Source organism: Rutidosis leptorrhynchoides, chromosome 10 (genome assembly GCF_046630445.1).
Source record: "Rutidosis leptorrhynchoides isolate AG116_Rl617_1_P2 chromosome 10, CSIRO_AGI_Rlap_v1, whole genome shotgun sequence".
Classification (NCBI taxonomy): Eukaryota; Viridiplantae; Streptophyta; class Magnoliopsida; order Asterales; family Asteraceae; genus Rutidosis; species Rutidosis leptorrhynchoides.
The window spans coordinates 328023280-328050240 of record NC_092342.1 but is presented as its reverse complement, the minus strand read 5'-3'; the positions used below and the strand labels follow the sequence as shown (position 1 = coordinate 328050240).

The window sequence follows — 26961 nt, the reverse complement described above, 5'->3', positions numbered from 1 at the left end:
GAATCCTTATCATCGAATTGTACAGGTGGGGTACCCAAATATACTCGTGTCTTTCCAGCTCACCCTAATTTTCTTTGAACCGCTCGTTCTATAACATAAAATAGTGGGTCCTTTTATTAGCTTGCAACTTGAGCTATCAGGTTTCAATTGTGCCGAGAGCCTATAATTTTGTTAGGCCTTTTAGAACGTATGAATTACCATTGATATAAAACGGGCCACTAAACCCAATTTAAGTTGCAAGATGGGCTGCGTATCTGGTTGAGCCGTGTCCCTGGTTACGTTATTAGGTTAAGAATCAGCTTAGTTGTACTGTTAAAATGACGATTAGATAATGATTGTGAATATGATTGATGATGCTAAAATGGTTACGAATAAGTAATGAAGTTACTCGAGAAACGATTATGATAGATGATACTTGTTATGAGTGTGTTACGATAATAATGAAGTTGCGATTCAATGATAATGATGATGTTTGATCGATGATGGGTATTAAGCATGCATTATGTTGATGATGATTGAATCACGATGACATTTTGATGATGATAGTTCCATGATAATTCGATGATCGTGATTTTAATGATGAAAGTGAGATTAGATGATAGTGATTATGTTATGAGTTAATGATGAAGATGATTATGATACGAACGATGATGATACAAGCATGTTGATAATACATGATGATGAGTAGGTTAGACGATGAGTATAGTGGTGATGATAATAAAATGAATTCTATAACGGTTATGGAGAATGATTATGATTATGAAGGGGGATGGTGATACACGAATTATGATTTTATGATCATGATGAGGATCACGATTAAGATGTTACGTGGTAATGACGGAATATGTTAATCAAATGACGTTGATGATTTGGATGGTATAATTTTTCATCATCCTTATTATCACATATTATTATTATTATTTTTATATAATTATTATAGTCACTAATATAAATATTAATATCATTAATATTATCAGTAAAATAATTATTTTTATAGTTATTATTATTAGTAGTCATTATTATTAAAAATTTACATTTTCAGTAAAGTATCATTATTATTAATATTATTATCATTATTATAAGTATCATCATTTTTAATATATTACTATTATCACTAATATTATTTGACGATATTATTATTATTATTATTATTATTATTATTATTATTATTATTATTATTATTATTAATACTAATAACAACATTATTATCATAATAACTATTATTATTATTATTATTGTAAAATAAAACAACTTTTTATTAATTATTAATATCAATATTATTTTATCAAGTAACTATTAGTTTTATAAAATCATATTTACTACATATAACATAACTATATTAATAAATTTATGATAAATATTAATAAATGTAATTAATTAAGTTATTAATGAAACGCATAATTAAAATAACAATTAAATCACTAGTAATATATAAATTTGTTCTATTTCAATTATATGTGTTAATATTTATATATATAAATGATATAGGTTCGTGAATCCGAGGCCAACTCTGCATTGTTCAATATTGTCATATGTATTTTTACTACAAAATACAGTATCGTGAGTTTCATTTTCCTTTTTACCCTTTATATTTTTGGGCTGAGAATACATGCGCAATTTTTTATAAATGTTTTACGAAATAGACACAAGTAATTGAAACTACATTATATGGTTGAATGATCGAAGCCGAATATGCCCCTTTTTACTTGGTAACCTAAGAATTAGTAAACCAGTCTACTAATTGACGCGAATCCTAAAGATAGATCTATTGGGCCTAACAAACCCCATCCGTTGTAGCGGATGCTTTAGTACTTCGATGTTGTTTTATCATGTCCGAAGGATTTCCCGGAATGATAGGGGATATTCTTATATGCATCTTGTTAATGTCGGTTACCAGGTGTTCAATCCATATGAATGATTTTTTGTCTCTATGCATGGGACGTATATTTATGAGAACTGAAAATGAAATTCTTGTGGTCTATTAAAATGATGGAAATGATTATTTATGTTAAACTAATGAACTCACCAACCTTTTGGTTGACACTTTAAAGCATGTTTATTCTCAGGTATGAAAGAAGTCTTCCGCTGTGCAATTGCTCATTTTAAAGATATTACTTGGAGTCATTCATGACATATTTCAAAAGACGTTGCATTCGAGTCGTTGAGTTCATCAAGATTATTATTAAGTCAAATATAGTTGGATATATTATGAAATGGTATGCATGCCGTCAACTTTCGATGTAATGAAAGTTTGTCTTTTAAAAACGAATGCAATATTTGTAAAATGTATCATATAGAGGTCAAGTACCTCGCGATGTAACCAAATGTAATGTATTAGTCCAGATGGATTAGGACGGGTCGTTATAGAAGCAAGGTCGCAAGAGGCACCTTGCGTCATTGCTTCCACGGGGGAGCAAGGAGCAAGACCTTGCGACCTTGCTTCCACCTAGTAGAAATCTCGTTTTGACCTATTTATTCCATGGCCCATGCGCAAGGACGCATGGCGCAAGGCACCTTGCTCGTTGCGAGGACAAATCATCAATTTTTTTTTTTAGACTCTCACGCAAAAAAGTTCAAAAAAAATGGGTAAAAAAGTGATAATCCCTAAACAAAATTTGTTTATGTTTAACTTAATAAGATATAGCTAGATACCAATACCGATTGCAGTTGATTAACAATTTCAAGCAAATCCCTCTTTACATTTAACGATCTGATTTTTTCAAGTTAAAACAAGTTGAGTAATTCAAACTTTTGAATTTGTGTGTTATGTAAGAGTTGGGAGCAATGATGTTGGCAGTATTTTGATGTCCATATAAAGGATATTGAGATAAATTTGATTTCACAAAGACGGTCATGAGATAACTTTGACATCGTAAAAGTGTTTATGATATAGTTTCCATATAATAATTTGAACAAAAGGTACAATAGACAAATGTTTAGTTTTGTTGGGTTGGCCTTCACTCATGTTGCAATTTGTTCACTCGATTTTCGCAGTAGTTTAGTTGTTACTAGTTGATCATCATTTACAGCTTGGTTTGTCAATTCTGTAATACTATGGTGTGTTTTAAAATAGGTGCCATGGGATGATAATTTTTCATAGCTTCGTTATATTTTTTAACTTCTTGCTAATTTTACTTTTAAATATAACATTTGGCTTTAAAAAAAAACTTTATGAATTATCGAATAGAATACAATATTATAGAATCCAAGTTGGAGCATGGATGCGTTCAGATGCCTGTGATTTCATCAACATAGTTATGGAACACCATTGGCATCATAAAATTGCTAATAATAGTCCTCATAAAACACTAGGTAATAAAGGAATATCAAAAGTTACAAGACACGAAAAGTAAGATCCTCGAACAGATTTTAATAGTCATAGTCATGGTCTGATGATGATGATGGTAACCTAACATTTTCATGAAAATATTAGTATCAATTAATCCAAAGAGGAAAGACGTCCTCAAGTTGACACTATCTTTAGCAGCCACCATCTTCAAGTTGGCATGATCTGCATATGATCGGGTTAGAACAACGGAAACACCTATAAAACCGTATGAAATCAATCATTCATATAAATTAAACGAAACCAAAAGCAACCAAGTTTGCAGGGTTTAGTCACACGAGCAACAAAATCAAAGACACCATGAATGTAAAAGTATACAATTTTTTGCAACAACTTTAAATTGTGTAATAGTGTTCAATTTTCAAATTTTGGAGGTCATCACATTTAAGTTCATGATAATCCCCAACTTTGCAACTTGTATGTACATCAACTGAAATTTGAATATACAATTTGAAGAGAAAAAATGAGACAGTTATGTAATTGAGATACATTATAAAACAGCACAATGGTAGATAGTTAGATTAATGAATAAGCAGGCAATTCGTCGTTGTATAGAAGAATAGTTACCTCAGCTGGGCAGGTGATTCACACACTTCATGGCATTGGGTTGATACTTGATGTGGAGGGTGTAGGAGGAACCTGCAGACATTAATAAACATGTTGAAAAACCAAATTTAATCTTTAAAACAATTAGATGTGGAAAATGAAGTCCCATTTGGTTATGAATGGGTCGAATTTCGTTAAGTTTTATTTCCAGCATAGAATAGAATAGAATGTTATAGAGAAAAGGAGAATGGAATGAGACTGGTTGAAAGTATCTAAGAGCACTGGGAGTGGTGACTGAGGTCACTTGGCATGTCAGGCCTGACTTGCTGAGTCAGAAAAAGTGGGGAGTGGTGACCTCTGTCAGTTAGGCATGTCAGTTTATATTTTTATTATTTTTTTATGATTTTAAATATAACATAAATTAATAAAAATAACTTTCATTAAAAATAAAAAAAATTACATTTCCTAAGAAAATGTAAAAACATACGATTCCTAAAAATAAAAATAAAAACATTACGATTCCTAAAAAAAAGAAAAACATTACCAACCTAAAACTAAAAAAAAAAAAAACATTACAAAGTCCTAAAAATAAAAAAACAAACCGAAATTTTCTAAAAATTAACTCGTCCGATCGAGCATTTCACTGGGTTTTAGGACTATTGTATCCCTCATCACTCTCGTCGTGCGGGTAGTGAGGACGTGGGCGGCGGATGAATTCAAAGGACCATATGTGGATACAATACAAGTCGACAGACTCGTCGTTGAGTTTTGCTTTCCCGACTAGTTCTTCCCATTCTTGTTCAGTCGTGAGAAACTCAAAGGTTTGAGTTTCTGGAACAAAGTACATAAAATCCGAGGCCTCGAAGTCGACATGCTCTCGTATGTAGTTGAGAAAAACGCCCTGTGTCCCACACGTTAACGTCGAGGGACTCGAACGGAGTACATTGCGAGTTGGAATACGATTTCCAATCCTCGCTGAGCTCTCCATCATGGTAAACATTCAATGAAATAATGCTTGAAGAATTCATTTTTAAGCAATATTAGTGTGTTTAATTGAGAAGAGTTGAGAGTGTGTGTTTGGGTTGAGAAAAGGGTTGTATATATATAGATAAAAGTGGGGAAAGTGGGGATTAAAAATAAAAAAAGTAAAAAAAAAAAAAAAGATGGCCGTTGATGTTGCGTCGCCCAGGCGACTGACCAAGCCGGGACGGATCATCGAAAATTGGTTGGGGAGTGGGGTGACTTGCGACGGGCTTGGGGACGAAGGGGAAATGGGCCTCCACTCCCCTTGCTCTAAGGTTTACAATTTTATTGCGTACAAGCACAATCTCCTTAGGTCATTTTTTTCCAAAAGAAGAAGAAATAATAAGTTAAAGAGATTAAATAAATTAGTTACTTATAATTGTAATACTAATACTAATACAAATACTAATACCATGGTTTAAAAAAACGGACGCCTCGTACGCCTTGAGGCGCGCCTCAATGCGATTTTCGAATATTCCGTTTTGAAACGTCCGCCTCAAAGGCCAATTAAAACGTACGCCTCAAATGGGAGAGGCGGTTCGATTTTGGTACGCCTCACAGGTAAGTGAAAAACGTACGCCTCATGTTCACAACCGGTCAACGGCGGTCAAACAGCATTTAACGGTGTCGGAAAACTTGGATGTTGCCGGAATCGAGTAAAGATGAGGAAGGAGAACACGAAAATCAAATAGAAGAGAAGATAGGAAGAAAAAGAATTGAAACCTGAAAAATCCGGTGACCGGAGTTAGATGGAAGAAGAAGAAGTTAGATGGAAGGGTTGAGGAAAGAGAAAATAGTTTTTATGGAGTTCTTCAGAAGTAAAAACACTGGAAAAATAATTGATATTGATAAAGAACAGCCCCTAAACTTTTACTTTGTGTCATTGATATTTGTGTCATTGATATGTCGTTTTCATGTTTATCTTTTCTTAGTTGTTATCTTCTACCGAGTATAGCTTTATATATTTAAAATATTTTAATTTCTTTTTTCTTTTATCAAATTTCAATTACAGCCCCTAAACTTTTACTAAATTATAATATTAAGAACAAACTTAATATACACTCTTGAAACTTTAATAAAATGACAATAACAGCCCCTATTATTTACATATTATCATAATATATATTTATTATTAAAAAGTCAACATAAGTCAACTCCGCCTCGAACGTACGCCTCGGTTCGCCTCGAGGCGTACGCCTCGCCTCACAGAGGGGAAACGCCTCGAGGCACGTTTCCGTTTTTTTAAACCTTGACTAATACTAATACAAATACTAATGTTTTCGTAGTGATCTTATAACTCAATAATAAGTTCTAATAACAAAATATTAAAAGGACAAAAAGGAAAGTCTAGGTAAACCGAACCTGACTCCGCATGCTTAATCCCCCCTACTAAAAATGAACCGATTCAGCCAAACCCCATAACCCGCTCATCTACCCACCTGTAAGTGTAACAACGGCTGGGAATCAAAAACTTACAATTCTTGTAGATGATGATGATGATGTTGTTTGTGATGAAAGAGGATGTTTATGTGTGGTGCTGGGAACATGTTCTTGTTCAGATGTTGAAGAAACCTTGTTGTCACTATCAACAAAAGTATCAGCAATAGCATTTACAAAATCCTTATGAGAGTCGATACGGGCAGTTAGAGCTTTTGCTTTTGCTACTATTTGAACAATCTGGATAAAGTAGCGTGATATCATCTGTTGTTTAGGCATGCTACACAATAAACAACTGGCCTGCTCTATCTTTAAACTCAAGGGTTTGAGATCGTTATCTACTTTCCTAAACATATCCGTATAATCTACCAGCTTCTCCGAAAATTGTGTCAGCAACTTAGCCACCATCTCTTCTTCTATTTGACCACCACCCCTCTCAGATTTAGATTTAGATTTAGATTCAGATTCAATTTGGGTATCTTTTTTGTTGGTCCCTATTTTTAGTATATCATCCAGAAGCTTCTCGATACCTACTTTTTTCTGATTAAGAATATTCTCCTGCTCTATTGACGCTTGTAAGTCCTTCAATATATCTTCAATCTCCACCTTCACCTCTTTTTCTTTCATTGCTTCCGTAGGCAGTTCCTATTAATTAGAAAGAATTACAGTGTTGAAATAACTAAATGAAGAAAACGATACACTTTTATTCATCTCATTTAAATGACTATATAAATAAATAAATAAATAGCCTACCAACAACCACTAAAAAATAGTAGCAACTAACCTACTGCACTGCACCCTTCTAAATTTTTCCTTCTCTATTATATATGATTCCTAATTCTCGAAAAAAAAGATATATTAAAAGGACAAAAAAAAAAAAAAAAAAAAAAAAAAAAAAAAAAAAAAAAAAAGAGTGTGTAGTTAAACCAAACTTGACTCTGCCTGCTTAAGCCCCTAGTAAAAATGAACCGATTCAACCAAATCCCCATAACCCGCTCATCCACCCACTTGTAAGTGTAACAACTAAGGAATCAAAAACTTACAATTGCTGTAGATGATGATGATGATGAATGATATTCAGATGTTGAAGCCTTAAAATCATGGACAATTTTAGTTACAAAATCCTTATGTTCGGCTTGACGGGCAATAAGTGCTTTTCCTTGTGTTACAATTTGATCAAACTGGCTAGAGTGTGCTCCCATTTGTTCCCTATGTCGTTGAGGCAAGCTACACATTAAACATTGGATCTGCTTCATTTTGGGAACCAAGGGTTTGAGATCATTACTTGCTTGCCTAAACATCTCATTAATATCTGCCATGCTATATGTAAATTCTAACATTAATCCAACCACTATCTCATCTTTTTTCTTGGTCACTTTTTCTTGTATATCATCCAGAAGGTTCTTGATAGCTACTTTTTTCTCAATAAGAATATTCTCGTAATCAAGGGATGCTTGTAATTGCTTCAATACATCTTCAATGCCTGCCTTTATCTGCTCCTTAACCCCTTTCTCCTCTTTCATTGCTTCCCTAGGAGGTTGTCCCTGTAATTGAGATAACGGATCATTTTGTTATTACTATTGCTACTACTACTACTATTATTATTATTGTTATTATTAAATTATTATTATTATAAATTATAAATTCTCTAGTCTTCATCATTTTATTTCATCATTTGCCACAACAATGATAACTTCTTTTTGGCGTTCAGTTTTAAGGATGTAAAGACGTGAAGCAAGCGGAAAAAAAAAAAAAAAAAAAAAAAGGTTGATTTGGTTTTCAAAATAGAACTCAGACACCGATTTCATACCCTTGAAGAAATGTAATAGTACATTATATTCTGTCACATAATCCCACAACTACTTATAAAGGGACATGAGATCACTATATTCACATTGCAGAATCAAAACATTCATCTTAAATTGTTAAGAATCCCTTCTTTAGTACAACAAGATTATGCACAGGTTGCATATCAGAACACTCTATAATTCAATCAGTTTCATGCAGTTTTCAGTAAAACTGAACCCCGGAATTGAAAAAAAATCACAAACGGTAATATAAATAAATTATAATTGATATATGAAAAGTATAAATAAAGTAGCAAAATGATGAAAGTACCTTCACGATGAATGTGGCAGTTGGGGAGTTGTCAAGCAAGAAGGTTCTAGCTTCAGTAGTTAGTTTAAACTTGGATGTATCCCTTGTGCCACACTCTACTTTCAACCTAATCAAGTTGCTAAATGGAGAAGACTGACCAGATAGTAAATCCGGGAATGAGGAAATACACTGCAACATATAAATAAAGATTAATAATAATTATACACATAAATAAAAAAGTTGTATACCCATTCACCTATCAAAAACTTTAGGCATTAAACGACAACACTGCTAATCAAAACCACCCATTATATATACGAATATGAATAAATTTATGCAAACAAATCTACTTCGTTCAACTATCAGACTAGCGTGTAAGAGTAATCAGACAAGTAAGATGTTATTAAAGCTGATACTAGTAGATCATCGTACCTCAACAATGTCTAAGTTGAGCGTAAGAAATTTGGCACTACGCAGCTCCTGAAGCATGTTAACAATACCACACGCATCTTCCTGCATATATGGCTGTTTTGGACAATATATGGACAAGCTAACAGTTACTTTGTTCACTGAATGAAAACAGTCCTTAAGCCAGTGTGGAGGATCGTAACCTTTGAAGTAGAATGACGAAAAACCTGATGGAATATTCAAGTCCTTAATTGAGCAATCAATTACAGTGAGATTCTCAAGTTGAGGTGCAATCACTTTGATAGCATTTGACTCTATGTCATTAATAAGTCTAAGTCTGAGATTAGAAAGTCGGGGGGTAATAATGTAAAAAAACCTTAGCCCTGACTGTAATATCTTCTAAAGTGAGGTTCTGCAAGTTGACACACTTGGAGAAAAGATCAACAGATTCACGTTCATCATCACACAATGAAATACCATTCAGACACAAGGTAGTCTCAGAGCTAAAAAGGCAAGGAGAAAATTCATGGTGTGCCTTGGGATTAGTATCAACGGTTAATACTTTATGGTTGCGATGAGACAGAACATGTTTCACGAATTCTGCAAACTTGGGTATAGTTTTGAAATCTCCACTTGAAAACTTGAGACAAGGCATCGATGTCCAGATAAGCTTCCATCTTGGAGACAGCAACAAACACGTTTGAACAACAAATTTAGTGTTAAAGCGAGATAGAATTCGATGAATAAGCTCAAGAGGCAAGCTGCTCAATCTATCTTCATCGTCAGCTCTAACATTATTATTATGATCAAAGTCCATTTTCTTGGATCTAATTAACAAATGATAACCTGCATTTCACAATGTAAAAATACAAATCAATTTCTTGAATAACAGAGATGAGTATTAACTAATTGTGGTCGTGTTTTTGCAAGCATCATTCGAGTGAATAAATGCCCAAAACGAGTATTATTATGTGTTACCATCAACATTACAAGTACATATATCAAATATCAAATATATCATATCAAGCTTACTGATAAGGAACTACAGTAATTAATTAACAAGGTAAAAGAGTAATAAAATGATGCCTAAAACGTTCTAAAAAAGGAAACTTCAAAATAATACAACTAAGCAGATGGGTTAGCTATACAGCTCAAAAGTTAATAATAATAATAATAATAATCACCCTAGTAGTAGTGCAAACAAAATAACGATTACATCAAGCAACTAAAGTAGTACACAATAACAAACCCTAACATTTTCATACGTACAAATAATGGAAAAGAGTGAAACCGCGATGTCGATTTCAGTGTCGTACAGTAAGCACGCAGGTGTATAATTAATTGATAGAGAAATGTGAAGATTAGGGTTTGAGGAAAGGAAAAAAGAAGGTATACTTATGTACCTTTGATCTTTGAAGAAGAAGAAGAAACCAAATTAGGGTGAAAAAGGTGCCTTAATGTATGTATGTTATAGGTCACCCGAGTAACGAATAAAAGGGTAACTCCATTTGAATAGTTTTGTTTGTTACTGATATATCGATTGATTTTTTTTTTCCCCGAAAAAGTGGAGTCATATATTAAAGGACTTCATCAAAACAATGAAGCCTAACAATTACAAGTACAAGGACGGTTTAAAAACGGTCATAAAACATTACAAGAATTGAGAACAAACATAAACATTACAAAGATGATATATCGATTGATATATGGAGCAAATCACGTCATCAGTTATTTCCTTATTTGGGTTGTTGATAGCAAGATCCACAAGATACGGGTCGGGTTGAGACCTTGAATTGGGTTTTATTTTTGTGTATACCAAAATATCATGACTTTTTTGTGCCGTTGGTCCCTCGATTATACTCCAAAAAGTGGACAGCATCCCTTTTGTTTTTTTTCTGCTTACAACATCCCTCTATTTCTAAAATTTGTGTTTCAGTGTCCCTCCGTCAACCATCCGTTAGAAATGCCCGTTAAGTCATGACATGTGCTATGCATGTGAGGGTAATTTCGTCTTTTTATAAAGACAAATATGTACTTTGCTGCTACTTTCACGAGTGCTATATCATCATCATTAATTATGAGTCAAATTCATAATTCTTTTTGGTGATTCATACAACAAACGAAGAACAATTCATGATCTCCGGAGTGATTCAACTATGTTCATCGATCATCAGAATCCATTAACAACAACGGAATCATATCAAATCGGATCGAGTTCATCATCTTAACCGAAAATTGAACTCGTTGTGATCTCCGGAGTGATTCAACTATGTTCAAATTGAATTACATGGTTATTCAGAGTCACAATCTCTTCCTGAAGCTTCGTGTATCTTCAAATCAGATTACAAAGTGCTACAGATTTCACGATCTTAAGGTCAACGATTCTACAATTTTGGTCAACTTTTTGATTCGGATGAATCAATGTGTTTTAGGTTAGAAGGATGATTCACGAAGGTTCTAATGGTGATTATAAGAATTTTTCATGAAGGAATCACTTATTGAAAGTGTCCGAAAACAAAATTCAATATTCATGTTCATATGAAGTTTTCGGCCTTGTTCATCTTAATTTTGTGAATTCGAAGATATTTTGGTGAATGATTCTTCACATACATTGTTAACCGCTGCTATTGGAAGCTTACAGATTCAATTTCGGACAAGGATGTTTGCTCGATTCGCTCAGCTTGATATTGAATCAAATTCGCACACTTGAAGTTGTGTGATTGACACCTGCAACCACAACCGCCACCACCGATGACTGTTTGTAATACTGATGTAGGTAGATCCTGAAACTGATGTTATACTTATGTTTTATTTTGTGTGGATTTAGTTTTACAAATTATGGTTACAGGTACAAACGAGCTGTAGAAGATCACAATTATATACTTATGTTTTTTGGTAATTCATTTTCTGTTAATTTAAGTTTAGTTTTACAAATTATGGTTAGGAAATAAATAAAATTTGGGTGGATTTAGGTTTAAGTTTTAGTTTTTTGTTTTATTTTTTTTAAAAATTAGGGTTTGTAAATTTGGGGAAGAACATGTTAAGCAAGCTTCAGATTTAGATGAAGAAGAAAGAAAGAAAAAAAGACTATTTTACCCTCACATGCAGTGCACATTTCATGACTTAACGGGCATTTCTAACGGATGGTTGACGGAGGGATACTGAAACACAAATTTTAGAAATAGAGGGATGCTGTAAGCAGAAAAAAAAACAAAAGGGATGCTGTCAACTTTTTGGAGTATAATCGAGGGACCAACGGCACAAAAAAGTCGAATATCATAATAAAAGAGAAGTTAATAAACTAGAAGTTAAATTTTATAAGTTACATCATAATAAATTGTCATATTTAGTTACAATAAATCAGTACATTTACTTGCGATAAATAACAATCAATTTTAATTCAAAACTTATAATTTTCCAACAAAAACTTAAGTCGCTTTTAATAAATCATTTACAAATCAATTTTTTAGGCCCATATCTTAAGTCGATTTCATTAAATTGAAGAAAACAAAACCAAAATTTGGGTCAGGTCTTCGGTCGATTGTAATCAATCGAGGAAAAACGCATGAACTCAATATTGGGAAGAATTGATGAATCGCCGGGGTGTAACAATCTTTGCACAAAAAGACGTTTTAAAAGATGTCATTTTTTGAGAGGAAATAATTGAGTACGTAAACTGAGATGTGCATCGAGTTTGGTTTTAAACCCTAGGTTTTTCCTATAAATTTGGAAGTTATTAATTATCCGTGTGCCTATTGTGTATTTAAGGGTTTTTTTTTTTTAAGAATCATTAACTACATGCTGACATCACTATGGCATGTGTTATTGGAGTTTTTTTTACCAAAGCCATGTGTTGTGAAAACTTAATTCCCAAATCAACGTGTTTTTAAATATATTTGCAAAACAAGTGTAGTTATTTTTTTAGCACAGTATTTCTTTAGTCACTGTCCATTATCTATTATCTAGCATTTGTATACATGAAAATTTCCAGAATCATAAACAGATGTAAAATATCACATCTCGAATACTTGTTGTATATGATTATATTGAATAAAATTATACTCGTTTTCAAAACAAATAAGAGAAATCTTTCATACATTAACAATATAATACTAATATAAAAATTTTACATAAAAATTATCATTAAAATTTCTCGGGCCGGGTATACGGGTATACGGGTATGCGGGTCGGATATACGGGTTTGTATCCAAAACCATACCCCGAACTCGAACCCGAATTTTTTTTTAACCATCCCCATACCCGGTCCATGACCCGACGGACTTGAGTCAGACCCGACGGAATTATATCGGGTTTCGGGTTTCCTCATCAGTTACTGGTCATTTTGCCATCCCTACATGAAAGTAAAGAGACTATATTCTGAAAGACTCAACATACGCGTAGTGCATAAAAATTAACAATGTAATAAATAAAAAATAAAAAAAGATTAATTAAAACTTAAAGAGTGAAAAAATGAGTAAACGAAACAAAAAATAAATAATTTTGATGTCACGTTAGAGATGATCGAAAATTTCCGATAGATTCTTTGTACAGGGGAATAAAGAAAATAAAAAGCACTAGTTTTGTAAATATATCTCGAAACACATTGGTTTGGGAATTATCTTTGTATAGCACATGCATTTAGTCAAAAACTCTCTGTTATTGTCACACGTGTCTTGATTAAGGGGAGATTAGCATAAGGATGACATCATAATTTTAGAATTTTAATAAATTTATAGATAGATAGATGTAGTAAAAATATGTACCTTGGATATGACTATATTAATTGAGTCGACAACAAACGTCGATTTATTGACGACTTAATCGCCGCTTAAAGCCAAAATTGAACTTGAGGCAGATTTGAAACCAATGGAAATTTGATTCTACCGTTTTCATGGCGTCTCACACCTTTTTTATTTTATTTTTATTTCTATTATCTTTTATTTTTTTGACCTACTTAGTGACCGAAAGTTCATTCAGAAGCAATCTCTCTTTCTACACAAGACATTGAGAGGGAGAACTTTCTTTGCTCTTAGTGTGTTTCACTTTAGGTGAAGAAATGACTTGTCTTTATTCTAAAATAGGGGAAAGACTGTCTACATCTTACCTCCCCATTTTCATTTTTGTGAGATTGGATTTTGTTGTTGTAAATATGTACCTTGGACTTCATATAAGTGTTAATAATAGTCATCATAAACATTTAGAAGTAAAAGCATGGCAAAATTTATAAGACAGCAAAAGTAAAGTAAGATCCACGAACAGTTGCAACAAAGTCAATCTAATGATAACCTAACATATTTAGAAGAACAATTCATTAATCCAACGAGGACAAACATCTTCAAGTTGGCACACTATCTGTAGAGATTTGGGTTAGATTAACAAAAATAACTTTAAATTTTTTTTAAGAAATCAATAATTCAAATAGATTAAATGAAACCAAAAGCAACTAAGTTTGCAGAGTTTAATCACATAAGCAACGTGTTCAAAGACTACACATTTTATTTGTTAGCACTTGAATTGTGCACTACCGTTCAATTGTAAAATTTAGAGGTCATCAGATTTGAGTGCATGATATCAGTTACTTAAAAACTACAATTTGAAGTCAGATTAATGTAAAATAAGACAGTTATGTAATTCGGACACGTTCTCAAACAGCACAATGGTTGATAGATTAATGAATAAGCAGGCAAACCGTTATATAAATGAATAGTAGTTACCTGGGCAGTTGGTCACACCTCTCATGGCATTGGGTTGATACTTGAGGTGGAGGGAGTAAGGACCTGAAATTTAAGTATTTAACTACTGTATTAGATAAGGAAATTAAGGTCACGTTTGGGTTATGAACGGGTCGACTTTAGTTGACCTTTATTTCCAACATATAGAATAGAATGACATATAGAAAAGGAGTAAGAATCAGACTAGTTGAAAGTATCCCAAGTTTACTTGTTCATTTTTTCCAAGCAAAAAAGAAAACATGGTTAGTACTTACTACTAAAACCTATTGTATTTTAAACATCTTATAATTACAATTATAATTATTATATTATAACTATAACTATATTATTACAGTATGATATTATGATTTGTACGAAGGACAAACAAGTTAAGCCTGTAGGTAAACCATACACAACTCCTGTTTAAGCCTCTAATAGAAATTGAACTGTTTCAACTAAAAACCCCATAACCCGCTCATATAAGCACCTGCGACAACTATGGATAGATTAAGTCAATTATGGAATAATTAAAAAAAAAAACTCACAATTGATGAAGAAGAAGATGATGTTTGTGATGGCAGAGGATGTATATGTTTGCTGCCGGTCACATGTTCAGATGTTGAAGACGACCTATATTTACTAAACGCATCTTCAATTTTGTGGAGGATATTAATATTAGAGTCCCGATGAGCAATCAGTGTTTCAGCTAGTTCAAGATGGTTAGAATAGCGTGCTTCCAACTGTTCAAACATCTCAACTTTAGGGAATCTATCCAATAAGCTTCTGACGTGCCCCGTCTTTGAAATCAAAAGTCTGACATCATGATTTTCTTGAGTAATCATATCCGCCAATTCTACCACATTTTTGTACAACTGTACCACCAACCTAGTCAAATTGTCCTCTATTTGACACCCCCTTTCGGATTCGATTTGCAACATTTTTTTCTTTTTACATATTTGTATATCATCATCATCCAGAAGGTTCTCAAAGATTACTTTTGTCTGACCGATAGGTTGTGATGCTTGTACTTCTTTCATAACATCTTCAGTGTCTGCAATCATTTTGGCCTTAATCGTCTCCAGATCCTCTTTGCATTTCATTGCTTGTGTAGGTAGTTCCTGCAAGCAGATTTACAATAATATCACTTGCTCTATTCAATATATTTATATATTTATAATTAATACCTCACATCAATTTAAAAGGGTATAGTTAAGACATGATGAGGGAGATCTTCTAGTTCTATAAAGACAGTGCTAAATATTAGAGTTAATTATATAGTTGGTCCCTGTGGTTTACCCATAATTACACAGGTAGTCCTTTGCTTTTGAAAATTATACCGGTAGTCCCTGTGGTTTGATAAATGCACGACGCTGGTCCAAACCTAACGCCAAGTAAGTAGTTAACTGGAGTTAATTTTAGGACTAGCATCGTGCATTTATCAAACCATAAGGACTATCAATTATTTATAAAATATTGACTAATTTTCTCATCTTTGATCACCTTCATCTTCATCATCTCAAAATTATAAACCCTAATCTTCATCATCATAACTACAATAACCATAATTCATAAACCTTCATCTTCATCATTTTGGTCATAAGAAATCTAGTCTCTCAACATCAAGATGCTAATCGTTAAGGACTACATAGAATGTAGTAGTAGTAGTAGTCAGAATAACTGGACCCCAGTATTAATATTACAGACATTAATAAAACAAATTCATTAAAATTATAAATTATAAATAAAATACCGAACTAATGAAAGTACCTTCATGATGAAAGTGGCATTTGGAGAGTTCTCAAGCAAGAAATTTCTAGCTTCAGTAGACATTTTAAGTTTTCATGTATCCCTCGTGCCAGAGTCAATATTCAACCTAATCAAGTTGCTAAAGGGCGAAGGCTGAGCATATAGTAAATCCGGGAATGCGGAAATACACTGCAATAATAAACATATTTCAGGTCAATCAAAAACCACCCATCATAGTGTTGGGTTTTTTATTTGGTTTCCAATTATGTGGTTAGCCCAAGCCCAACAAATTAAGCCCAATTGATTGTTTGACTTGGTCAACCATCAAGGGGCATCTTTAATTTGAAGTTGTGCAGCTGTATTCATTAATTAAGAGAGGAGATAGATCAGAGAGATCAAAAAGAAAAAGAGAGATTCTCAATTTCCGTCTAAAAATACAGCAGTTCAGAAAATTGACGATCCCCGGAGATCCGACCGTTGAATCTTCTCAATTTTTGGGCTGTGTCTTCCTGACATTAGTGCCAACATTTTCAACCGTTGAATTCGTCTAATAAGGTCTGTAGGTCGTGATTTTGCTGCTGGAACAAAGAGCAGTTTATTGGGTGAATCTTTCATCTTTTGTCTTTAATTTCTTCATATACTTGTTGATTATTGTTGTTCAAGAGTATGATGATGTTGTATACCTCTAGTTGATCTAGAGAAGGATTATTGTATTGCTCTCTTTGTTGATGATAGTGGAATTTAAGTGGCTTACGAGTCCCGTGGTTTTTACTCTCGATTTTGAGGGGTTTTCCACGTAAAAAGTCTGGTGTTTTAGTGTGTGCTTGATTATTGTTTAGCTACTGATTTGGAACAGATTTGGGGACTGATTTGGGTTGGTTTTGATATAGCTTGTTTGTTAGTTTCCTCACAGGTTCATACGGGTCGGGAAATGCTTGTCAAACGGGTTTGTTTCCGCTTTGTAGATTACCCGTTGTGATTATTTTCCCATCAAATTGGTATCTAGAGCTAGGTTATTTGATTTGACTTGTGTGAAAGATGGAAGCTAATACAAGTAAAATGATTAGTTTAAATGGTTCAAATTATCATGTTTAGAAAGGTAAAATGGAGGATCTTCTTTATGTGAAAGATTATTATTTGCCTGTTTTTACTGAGGATAAACCTGAGGAAAAATCTGATGCTCAATGGAAAATTTTGCATAGACAAGTATGTGGGTATATTCGGCAGTGGGTTGATGATAATGTTGTGAATCATATTACTGGGGAGACTGATGCTAAAGCCTTATGGAAAAAGCTTGAGCAGTTATATGAACGAAAGACTGGGAATAACAAGTTGTTCTTAATTAAGCAGATGATGGCTTTGAAGTATCATGATGGGACTCCTATTACGGATCACCTAAATGCATATCAGGGTATTATAAATCAGCTTGCAGGTATGGGTATCAAGTTTGAGGATGAGATTCAGGGTCTCTGGTTACTTGGTACATTACCGGACTCTTGGGAGACTTTTAGGACATCTTTGTCCAACTCTGCACCGAATGGTACTATCACCATGGAATTGGCTAAGGGTAGTATTTTGAATGAAGAGATGAGAAGAAAGTCACAAGGTTCCTCTTCACAGTCAGATATCTTGGTCACAGAAACGCGGGGGAGAAGTCATAGTAGAGGTCAGAGTAAAAGAGGCAATCATCGTAGCAACTCACGCAAAGGTAAATTTGCTAATGTTGAGTGTTATAATTGTCATGAAAAGGGGCACACAAAGTGGTATTGTCCAAAGTTTAAGAATGAGAAGAAAAAGGCATATGACAAGAATAAACAAAAGAAAAGTGATGGTGGTGATGATGATAAGGTTGAAGTTAACACTATTACGGATGAATTCTTTGTTTGTATTGATTATGATATGATTAATCTTACTCATGATGACACGAGTTGGATTGTTGATAGTGGTGCTACATGTCATGTTGCAATTTGTAGAGATCACTTCTCATCTTACACTCTAGGTGACTATGGATTTGCTAGGATGGGTAATGCCGGGTTATCAAAGATCGTTGGTATTGGAGATGTTTGTTTAAAATTTGACACGGGAATGGAGTTAGTTTTGCATAATGTAAAACATGTTCCGGATATGAGACTTAATGTTATTTCAACAGGCATTCTTGATGATGATGGTTATTATAACGGTTTTGGTAATGGTATTTGGAAACTAACTCTTGGTTCTATGATAGTGGGAAGAGGCAAGAAAGACTCAAGATTATACATCACGCGTCCGAAGATCATCCAGAACATTGTTAATGCAGTGGACAATGTTGATTCTACTGAGTTGTGGCATAAAAGACTTGGCCACATGAGTGAAAAGGGGATGTCTATCTTGTTCAAGAAGAATGTGTTGTCGGGTGTTAGTGGTATTGATTTGAGTAAGTGTTCTCACTGTTTGGCAGGGAAACAGACCAGAGTTGCGTTTAAGAGTCATTCTCCTTTTCGAATGGAGAACATACTTGATCTAGTTCATTCGGATGTGTGTGGGCCTATGAAGACTAGGACACTTGGTGGATGTTCCTACTTTGTTACATTCATCGATGATCATTCCAGGAAGGTGTGGGTTTATACCTTAAAGTCAAAGGATCAAGTATTTGAAAAGTTTAAGGAATTTCATACACTAGTTGAAAGGCAAACGGGGAAGAAACTCAAGTGTATTCGAACTGATAATGGCGGTGAATACATTGGCAGATTTGATGCTTATTGTAAGGAGAATGGTATTCGGCATCAAAAGACTCCACCAAAGACACCTCAGTTGAATGGCTTAGCAGAAAGGATGAACAGAACTTTGGTTGAGAGAGTTAGATGTTTGCTTTCACATGCAGGGTTGTCCGATTCCTTTTGGGGTGAGGCTTTAAATACGGCAGTTCATATTATTAATCTAACCCCTTGTGTTCCTTTGCGTTTTGATGTTCCTAACAGGGTTTGGAGCGGCAAAGATGTTTCTTACCGCCATTTACGAGTTTTTGGATGTAAAGCTTTTGTTCATGTTCCCAAAGATGAGAGGTCAAAGCTTGATATGAAGACTAAGTCATGTGTATTCCTCGGCTATGGTGAAGATGATTTTGGGTACAGGTTATATGATCCAGTTCAGAAGAAACTTGTACGAAGTCGAGATGTTGTTTTTACAGAAGATCAGATGTTAAAAGATGTTGAGAAGACAGATTCAGTTCCTCAACCTAGTACTGATCTTGTTGATTTGGATCCAGTTACTCCACAACATGTTGGAGATGATGTTCAGAATGATGAACATGGTACTGATGTTGGTGATGCTCCGGAGCAGGTAGAGATTCCAGTACCAGATGTGCCCCCATTTGTCCCACTTAGGCGGTCTACCCGAGACCGTCATCCTTCTGTTAGATATTCTGCTGATGAGTATGTATTAGTTACTGATGGGGGAGAGCCAGAATGTTATTCAGAAGCAATGAAAGATAAGCATAAGAAAGAGTGGGGTGAAGCTATGCAAGATGAGATGAATTCTTTACAAGAGAACAATATTTATGAGCTGGTGAAGTTACCTAAAGGCAAGAGAGCTTTGAGAAACAAATGGGTATTCAAAGTGAAGACAGATGAGCTTACTTCACAACCAAGATACAAAGCTAGGTTAGTCGTTAAAGGATTTAGCCAGAAAAAGGGTATTGATTTTGATGAGATTTTCTCTCCTGTCGTGAAGATGGGATCTATTCGAGTGGTTCTTGGGTTAGCTGCTAGTCTTGATCTTGAGGTTGAACAGATGGATATCAAGACTGCTTTTCTTCACGGTGATTTGGATAAGGAAATCTACATGATGCAACCTGAAGGTTTTCGGGTTAAGGGTAAAGAAAATTATGTTTGTAGACTTCAGAAAAGTTTATATGGGTTGAAGCAAGCACCGAGACAGTGGTATAAGAAGTTTGAGTCGGTTATAGGAAAGCAAGGCTACCAAAAGACAACTTCAGATCATTGTGTTTTCTTTCAGAGGTTTGGTGATGATGATTTCATCATATTGTTGTTATACGTTGATGATATGTTAATTGTTGGTAAAAATATTAAAAGAATTGCGCAGTTGAAGCGAGAATTGAGCAAGTCTTTTGCTATGAAAGACTTGGGGCCAGCAAAACAGATTCTTGGCATTCGGATTTCTAGAGATAGAGGTGCTAAGACGTTACATATATCACAAGAGCAATACATTGAAAAGGTGCTAAGTAGATTCAACATGAAGAATGCTAAAGTGGTTAGTTCCCCTCTTACAAACAACTTTAAGCTAACAGAAAGAGATTGTCCTACTTCAAAGGAGGATGTTGAGGAGATGGATATAGTTCCATATGCGTCAGCAGTTGGTAGCTTGATGTATGCTATGGTGTGTACTAGGCCAGATATAGCTCATGCGGTAAGTGTTGTTAGTCGGTTTATGTCAAATCCGGGTAAGAAGCATTGGGAAGCGGTTAAATGGATTATGAGATACTTACGAGGTACTTCAAAGTTAGGTATCACATTCGGAAATGGAGAGCCGGTGCTTGTTGGTTATACAGACTCAGATATGGCAGGAAACAAAGATAACATGAAATCCACTTCTGGATATTTGATGACTTTCGCAGGAGGAGCAGTTTCATGGCAATCAAGGTTACAAAAGTGTGTTGCATTGTCTACAACCGAGGCTGAGTATATGGCAGCAACAGAAGCGTGCAAAGAACTATTGTGGATGAAAAGGTTTCTACAAGATCTTGGGTTTAAGCAATCACGATATGTGGTTCTTTGTGATAATGAGAGTGCGATTCATTTGACTAGAAATTCTATGTATCATAAGCGGACAAAACATATAGATGTGCGGTATCATTGGATTAGAGAACGTCTTGAAGATGGTTCGTTTGAACTTGATAAAGTTCATACCGATGATAATGGTTCCGACATGTTCACAAAGGCTTTAGCAAGTGAGAAGCTTAAGGTATGTTGCTCGATCGCCGGGATGGCGATCCCTTCCTCATAATTGGAAAGGGGGAGATTTGTTGGGTTTTTTATTTGGTTTCCAATTATGTGGTTAGCCCAAGCCCAACAAATTAAGCCCAATTGATTGTTTGACTTGGTCAACCATCAAGGGGCATCTTTAATTTGAAGTTGTGCAGCTGTATTCATTAATTAAGAGAGGAGATAGATCAGAGAGATCAAAAAAAAAAAGAGAGATTCTCAATTTCCGTCTAAAAATACAGCAGTTCAGAAAATCGACGATCCCCGGAGATCCGACCGTTGAATCTTCTCAATTTTTGGGCTGTGTCTTCCTGACATTAGTGCCAACATTTTCAACCGTTGAATTCGTCTAATAAGGTCTGTAGGTTGTGATTTTGCTGCTGGAACAGAGAGCAGTTTATTGGGTGAATCTTTCATCTTTTGTCTTTAATTTCTTCATATACTTGTTGATTATTGTTGTTCAAGAGTATGATGATGTTGTATACCTCTAGTTGATCTAGAGAAGGATTATTGTATTGCCCTCTTTGTTGATGATAGTGTAATTTAAGTGGCTTACGAGTCCCGTGGTTTTTACTCTCGATTTTGAGGGGTTTTCCACGTAAAAAGTCTCGTGTTTTAGTGTGTGCTTGATTATTGTTTAGCTACTGATTTGGAACAGATTTGGGGACTGATTTGGGTTGGTTTTGATATAGCTTGTTTGTTAGTTTCCTCACAGGTTCATACGGGTCGGGAAATGCCTGTCAAACGGGTTTGTTTCCGCTTTGTAGATTACCCGTTGTGATTATTTTCCCATCACATAGTTAATAGGTGGTAGATGAATATGGAAATAATTTTGCATACAAATTTACTTCTTTTCCAATTAACTGTAATTACTAACTCAGTTTAATTATGATGCTAAGAATATGGTATCAGATTGTCACCTAAGAATAATCAAACAATGAACATATCATTATAGCTGATAATATATCATCGTACCTCAACAATGTCTAAGTTAAGCGTAAGAAATCTGGCACTATGGAGCTCTTGAAGCACGTTAATAATATCATGAGCATCTTCCCGCCTATATGGCCTAATTGGACAATGTATGGGAAAAATGACAGTCACTTTGTTCGTTGAGTGAAAACGGTCTTTAAGCCACTTTCGAGGATGGTAAGCTTGGTAGTATAATGACGAAAATCCCGATGGAATATTCAAGTCATCAATTGAGCAATCAATTATAGTGAGATTCTCAAGTTGATGTGATATCACTTTGATAACATTTGAGCTTCTAAAATTAATTAGTTTGAGATTAGAAAGTCGGGGAGCGATAATTTCAAAGACCTTAGCCTTGACCCTAACAAATTCTAAAGTAAGGTTCTGTAAGTTGACGAACTTGGAGAAAGGATCAATAGATTCAAGTTTATCATCACACAACGAAATATCATCTAGATACAAAGTCGTTAAAGCTGGTAAATCCCATTGTGTTTTGGGTGAAACGCAAAGATCACAAGTGAAGGTTCTAACAGTAAGATGCTTGAGAGTCTTAGACCTAAGGAAATAAGGACGAAATTCATTCTTGAGTCTAATATCAAGTATTAGTTCTTGGACATTGTGAGAAAACGCACATTTTAAAATCTCTCTCACAAAATTATCTTCAGTATCTTCTCCATGTAAACATAGATTCACCGAGGACACTTCTACTTGATGGTTACGCTGAGACAGAACATGGGTCAAGAATTTTGAGAACTTGGCTAAAGTTTTAAATTCAATACTTGAAAAGTTGAGATATGGCATTGATGTCCAGATAAGCTTCCATCTTGGAATCAACAACAAACATATTTGAATAGCTATTTTAGTGTCAACGCGAGTGAGGATTTGAAGAATAAGCTCAAGAGGCAAGTCGCTCAATCTATCTTCATTAGGCGATGCTCTAACATTATTATGGTCAAAGTCCATTTGCTCAATACAACAAATGATAACCTGCGGTTCACAATGTATAACTTCGTATCAATTATTGTAATTGGAAAAGAAAACTATGAATTATAGTGAGATTGTCAATTATTGTACTATTGATATGATAAATAAATATAACTTATAAATTTAAAAAGAAAAACTATTAACAATTATCACACAAATAAGCAACTAATCCTAACCGTGCACTAGTATAAAAGTAAGTAGTCTGGTTCGTTTAAGTGGGAGTTGAGTATTTAAGAATTTATTCACTTATAATTAATCTATGTAAGGGGGTTTTTGATTTTTGAATTATTTAAAATTAAAATGAAAGAACACAATAATCAAAGTAAACGAAAAACCAATGAGAGACAACAGTGTTCACTTAGAAATTTTCCCTTAATGCGGATTGTTCTTTCATTAAACTAATTATCAATGATCATAAAATATATAGTCTTATGACTACCCGTCGATATTCACAAAATCTTAGTTAATAAGATCCAATTAACTCACATAAACCAAACTATATCCGATTATAGAAAGTAGACTCAACCCGGTTTTACTCATAAAAAACTCAAACCACACCGATCACTCGAATGCGATTACATGATTGTGAAATTTAAATATCATACAAACATCAACTACACTTGTACCCTAATGTAATGACCCAAAAATTTGCGACTAAATTTAAACTTAATCTTTAAAGGATTAATGATTTCGACACGATAAACAAAGTCTGTAAAACTGAATCTCAAAATTTTTGAACTATTCAAGTACCCTTCGATTTTCTCAACGATTCGCGAACAATTATATGTAAATAGATACATATATATACTATAACTTGAAAACGTAACAAAGTTTTCATTGCATAATACCGTACATTAAACTTATTGGTTTATATATCTAATTGAATATATATGATTTCAAGTTATTTAGTAAACGATAGTAACATTCGATTATTGATTTGATTGATATTTAGATAAGTTAACTAAAACGTTTAAGATAAACCAGTAAAACACTAATTTGATAAAGTATTTTCAAATTGCTACAGTACCCAAAATGCTACAGTATTTTCGAAAATCACTATTTGCTACAGTAAAATTGACTTTGCTACAGTGAATTGCTACAGTAAAAATTGACTTTGCTACAGTAACTTTGCTACAGTAAACCACTATTTTAAAAATGTATTTTAACAAATAGTGAGACGATGATTTATAGAAGTAAATGACCAAAATACTCGAAAGTTTAAGATATACTTTGAGTGGTATAGTTTAGGAATAATTTAAGGCTATATTTTAACAAAGGTACGAGTCACGAAATGTAAAATGCAAGTTTTCTCAGCGTACGAAAGGACATTCGAGAAACCGGAACCGGGACATAAGTCAAGTAACAACGTACGACTTATCGGAACAAAAGTTACAAGTTAACTATGCACGTAAATATAATATAATATATAAATAATTATATAAATTAAATATAATATATATTATATTTAAATATGTCGACAAACTAAAATACAAAACAATGTGAGCTGTCCCTGGTCCTCATGCGAGTCGCATGGCCAGAAGGCCATTTCCATGCGAGTCGCATGACTCCAGATTTCAGGCCAGGTTCTATAAATTGCAGTTTTTGGCTCGAGATAATCACACACATACACAAATATAGATATACTCCGTAATATTATTTATTATTATTATTATTATTATTATTATTATTAATAAGATTATTATTAATCTTATTATTTTTATTATTAATGTTATTATTTTTGCGATACAAAAATAATAATGTACATAAAATATTACGACGGAGTGCTGTCCAAGTAATTTTCAAAACGTGTTTCCAAGCGAGCTAGAGCTAAGGAAAATATGGGTTATTGCCAAGGAAATTATGGGTAATGTTCGAGGGTATTTTTGTGAATCAAACCTCGTGTTTATCATCTCCGATGCGTCTACGTGCTTTTCTACAATATTGTATATCAATATTAAATAGTGAGTTTCATATGATCCCTTTTTCTCTTTACATTTTTGGGCTGAGAATACATGCGCAGTTTTATAAACTGTTTTACTAAATGGATACAAATACTAAAACTGATTTTGTGTGAGTTTCATAAGATCCCTTTTACTCTCTACATTTTTGGGCTGAGAATACATGCAAATGCTTTATTAACTGATTTACAATATTTATATGTGTGAGTTTCATTGCTCCCTTTTTAATTGCTTTTGCAATATATATTTTTGGGCTGAGAATACATGCACTTTATTTAAAACGCAATGGATACAAGTACATACTAAATTCTACACTGAGTTTGAACCGAAAATCCCTTAGCTTTGGTAACTGTTAACTGCCAGTTATAAGAACTGGTGGGCGCGAGTAGTAGTATATGGATCCATAGGGCTTGATATCCCCGTCCGAGCTAGAGCGCTAGCCTTTTAACGGACGTATGCTATTTGAGAAGCGTACACGTTGGTTTGCGTGTATTATTAAGATGATTATACAAAGGGTACAAATTATATAAACATTAAAGTTTAGTTACCAGGGTGCTCTGTTATGTAGAATCTATTGATAAACGTTTCTGGATTAAACAACTGAAATCTTGTGATCCACCTTTATATACAGATTATGAGCAACATTAAAACTATGAACTCACCAACCTTTGTGTTGACACTTGTTAGCATGTTTATTCTCAGGTTTCCTAGAAGTCTTCCGCTGTTTGCTTAGATGTTAAACAAGCTATGTGCATGGAGTCTTGCATGACATATTTTTCAAGGAGACGTTGCATTTACCAAATCATCACCATGTATCTTATTTTGACTGCATTGTCAACAGAAATGATGTTGTAAACTATTATTTATGGTGATTGTCTATATGTAGAAATCATCAGATGTCGAAAACTTTTGATTTAAATATTCATTTATGGTGTGCCTTTTCAAAAGAATGCAATGTTTACAAAACGTATCATATAGAGGTCAAATACCTCGCAATGAAATCAATGAATGACGTGTTCGTCCATATGGATTTGGAGCGATCGTCACAGTTGGTATCAGAGCGTTGGTCCTAGCGAACCAGGTCTTGCATGAATGTGTCTAACTGATAGTTGTTAAGATGCATTAGTAAGTCTGGACTTCGACTGTGTCTGCATGTTAAAAGTTTTGCTTATCATTTTTTGTCGAAAATTACATGCTTATCATTCTTAAGTCTAGACACGTTTTACTGCATTGATTGCATAAATAGTGTATAGACAAAAATTCATATCTTAGCGTATCTGTTACTGTAAACTTTTCCTGACATCTTCCGAAAATTTCTCCGTGATTTATGGAATTTGGTATTATATATACATATGTAAATTATGTATTGAAGAATACCAAACTAAATTCTATAATCTATTTCATATCAAAAATCATCTATCTAATTATACAAGATGGATCCCGTATCTAGTTCAAATTCCTTAAATTCCGACAGCTATTCCGATATGGATATTCTCCTGAACTCTGAAGAAAGTGTAACTGGAATGGATCAACCAATTAGCCATCATCTATTCTGGATGAATTGGGGATGGGTTCGTAGCCTACTTAATTATTGGAGACAAGAAGAAGGCGATCCCTTCCATCCACCACATTGCCCTCTTGGCGAAGAACTTGAAGCACTTACCGGCGAACCTGTTCGTAATACCATTTTCTCTCTCATTTCCAGAGTATCTAGTCATGATTATATACTATCTCACATTCTAAATCTTATTCGT

The 26961-nt window shown here is 34.0% G+C and overlaps 3 protein-coding genes and 1 long non-coding RNA gene across 4 annotated transcripts; all 4 read right to left on the bottom strand.

The window, feature by feature from the left end:
- Window positions 1–3362: 3362 nt before the first annotated feature.
- LOC139873553 (uncharacterized) lies at window positions 3363–9347 on the bottom strand. Its single transcript, XM_071861475.1, has 6 exons — window positions 8882–9347; window positions 8471–8638; window positions 7396–7896; window positions 6392–6997; window positions 3914–3985; window positions 3363–3511 (listed from the first exon to the last, which is right to left on the bottom strand). The coding sequence occupies exons 1-5, from the start codon at window positions 8966–8968 to the stop codon at window positions 3941–3943; spliced, it is 1407 nt and encodes a 468-aa protein (XP_071717576.1). The 5' UTR covers window positions 8969–9347; the 3' UTR covers window positions 3363–3511; window positions 3914–3940.
- On the bottom strand, window positions 9016–9674 carry LOC139871332 (putative F-box/FBD/LRR-repeat protein At5g22610). Its single transcript, XM_071859053.1, has 2 exons — window positions 9234–9674; window positions 9016–9084 (listed from the first exon to the last, which is right to left on the bottom strand). Exons 1-2 carry the CDS (start codon window positions 9672–9674, stop codon window positions 9016–9018), a joined length of 510 nt encoding a protein of 169 aa, XP_071715154.1.
- Window positions 9675–14106: 4432 nt separating this feature from the next.
- On the bottom strand, window positions 14107–15229 carry LOC139872608 (uncharacterized). The gene is made up of 3 exons (XR_011767107.1): window positions 15114–15229; window positions 14572–14634; window positions 14107–14209 (listed from the first exon to the last, which is right to left on the bottom strand). It is a non-coding gene; the product is annotated as an uncharacterized lncRNA (long non-coding RNA).
- A 7030-nt stretch (window positions 15230–22259) lies between these two features.
- Window positions 22260–23228, bottom strand: LOC139871331 (F-box/FBD/LRR-repeat protein At3g26920-like). The gene has a single exon (XM_071859052.1). It carries the CDS (start codon window positions 23226–23228, stop codon window positions 22260–22262), a length of 969 nt encoding a protein of 322 aa, XP_071715153.1.
- Between the last annotated feature and the right edge of the window lie 3733 nt (window positions 23229–26961).

What these genes read in the sequence shown, in the direction of transcription:
- LOC139873553 (XM_071861475.1), bottom strand. Translation starts at nt 8,968, where the DNA reads ATGCAGGAAGATGCGTGTGGTATTGTTAACATGCTTCAGGAGCTGCGT. An exon ending in TCAACTTAGACATTGTTGAG is followed by an intron (nt 8,639 to 8,881) that starts GTACGATGATCT and finishes TATATGTTGCAG; the next exon opens with TGTATTTCCTCATTCCCGGA. An exon ending in CTGCCACATTCATCGTGAAG is followed by an intron (nt 7,897 to 8,470) that starts GTACTTTCATCA and finishes TCTCAATTACAG; the next exon opens with GGACAACCTCCTAGGGAAGC.
- LOC139871332 (XM_071859053.1), bottom strand. Translation starts at nt 9,674, where the DNA reads ATGGACTTTGATCATAATAATAATGTTAGAGCTGACGATGAAGATAGA. An exon ending in ATATTACAGTCAGGGCTAAG is followed by an intron (nt 9,085 to 9,233) that starts GTTTTTTTACAT and finishes ATATTCCATCAG; the next exon opens with GTTTTTCGTCATTCTACTTC.
- LOC139871331 (XM_071859052.1), bottom strand. Translation starts at nt 23,228, where the DNA reads ATGGACTTTGACCATAATAATGTTAGAGCATCGCCTAATGAAGATAGA.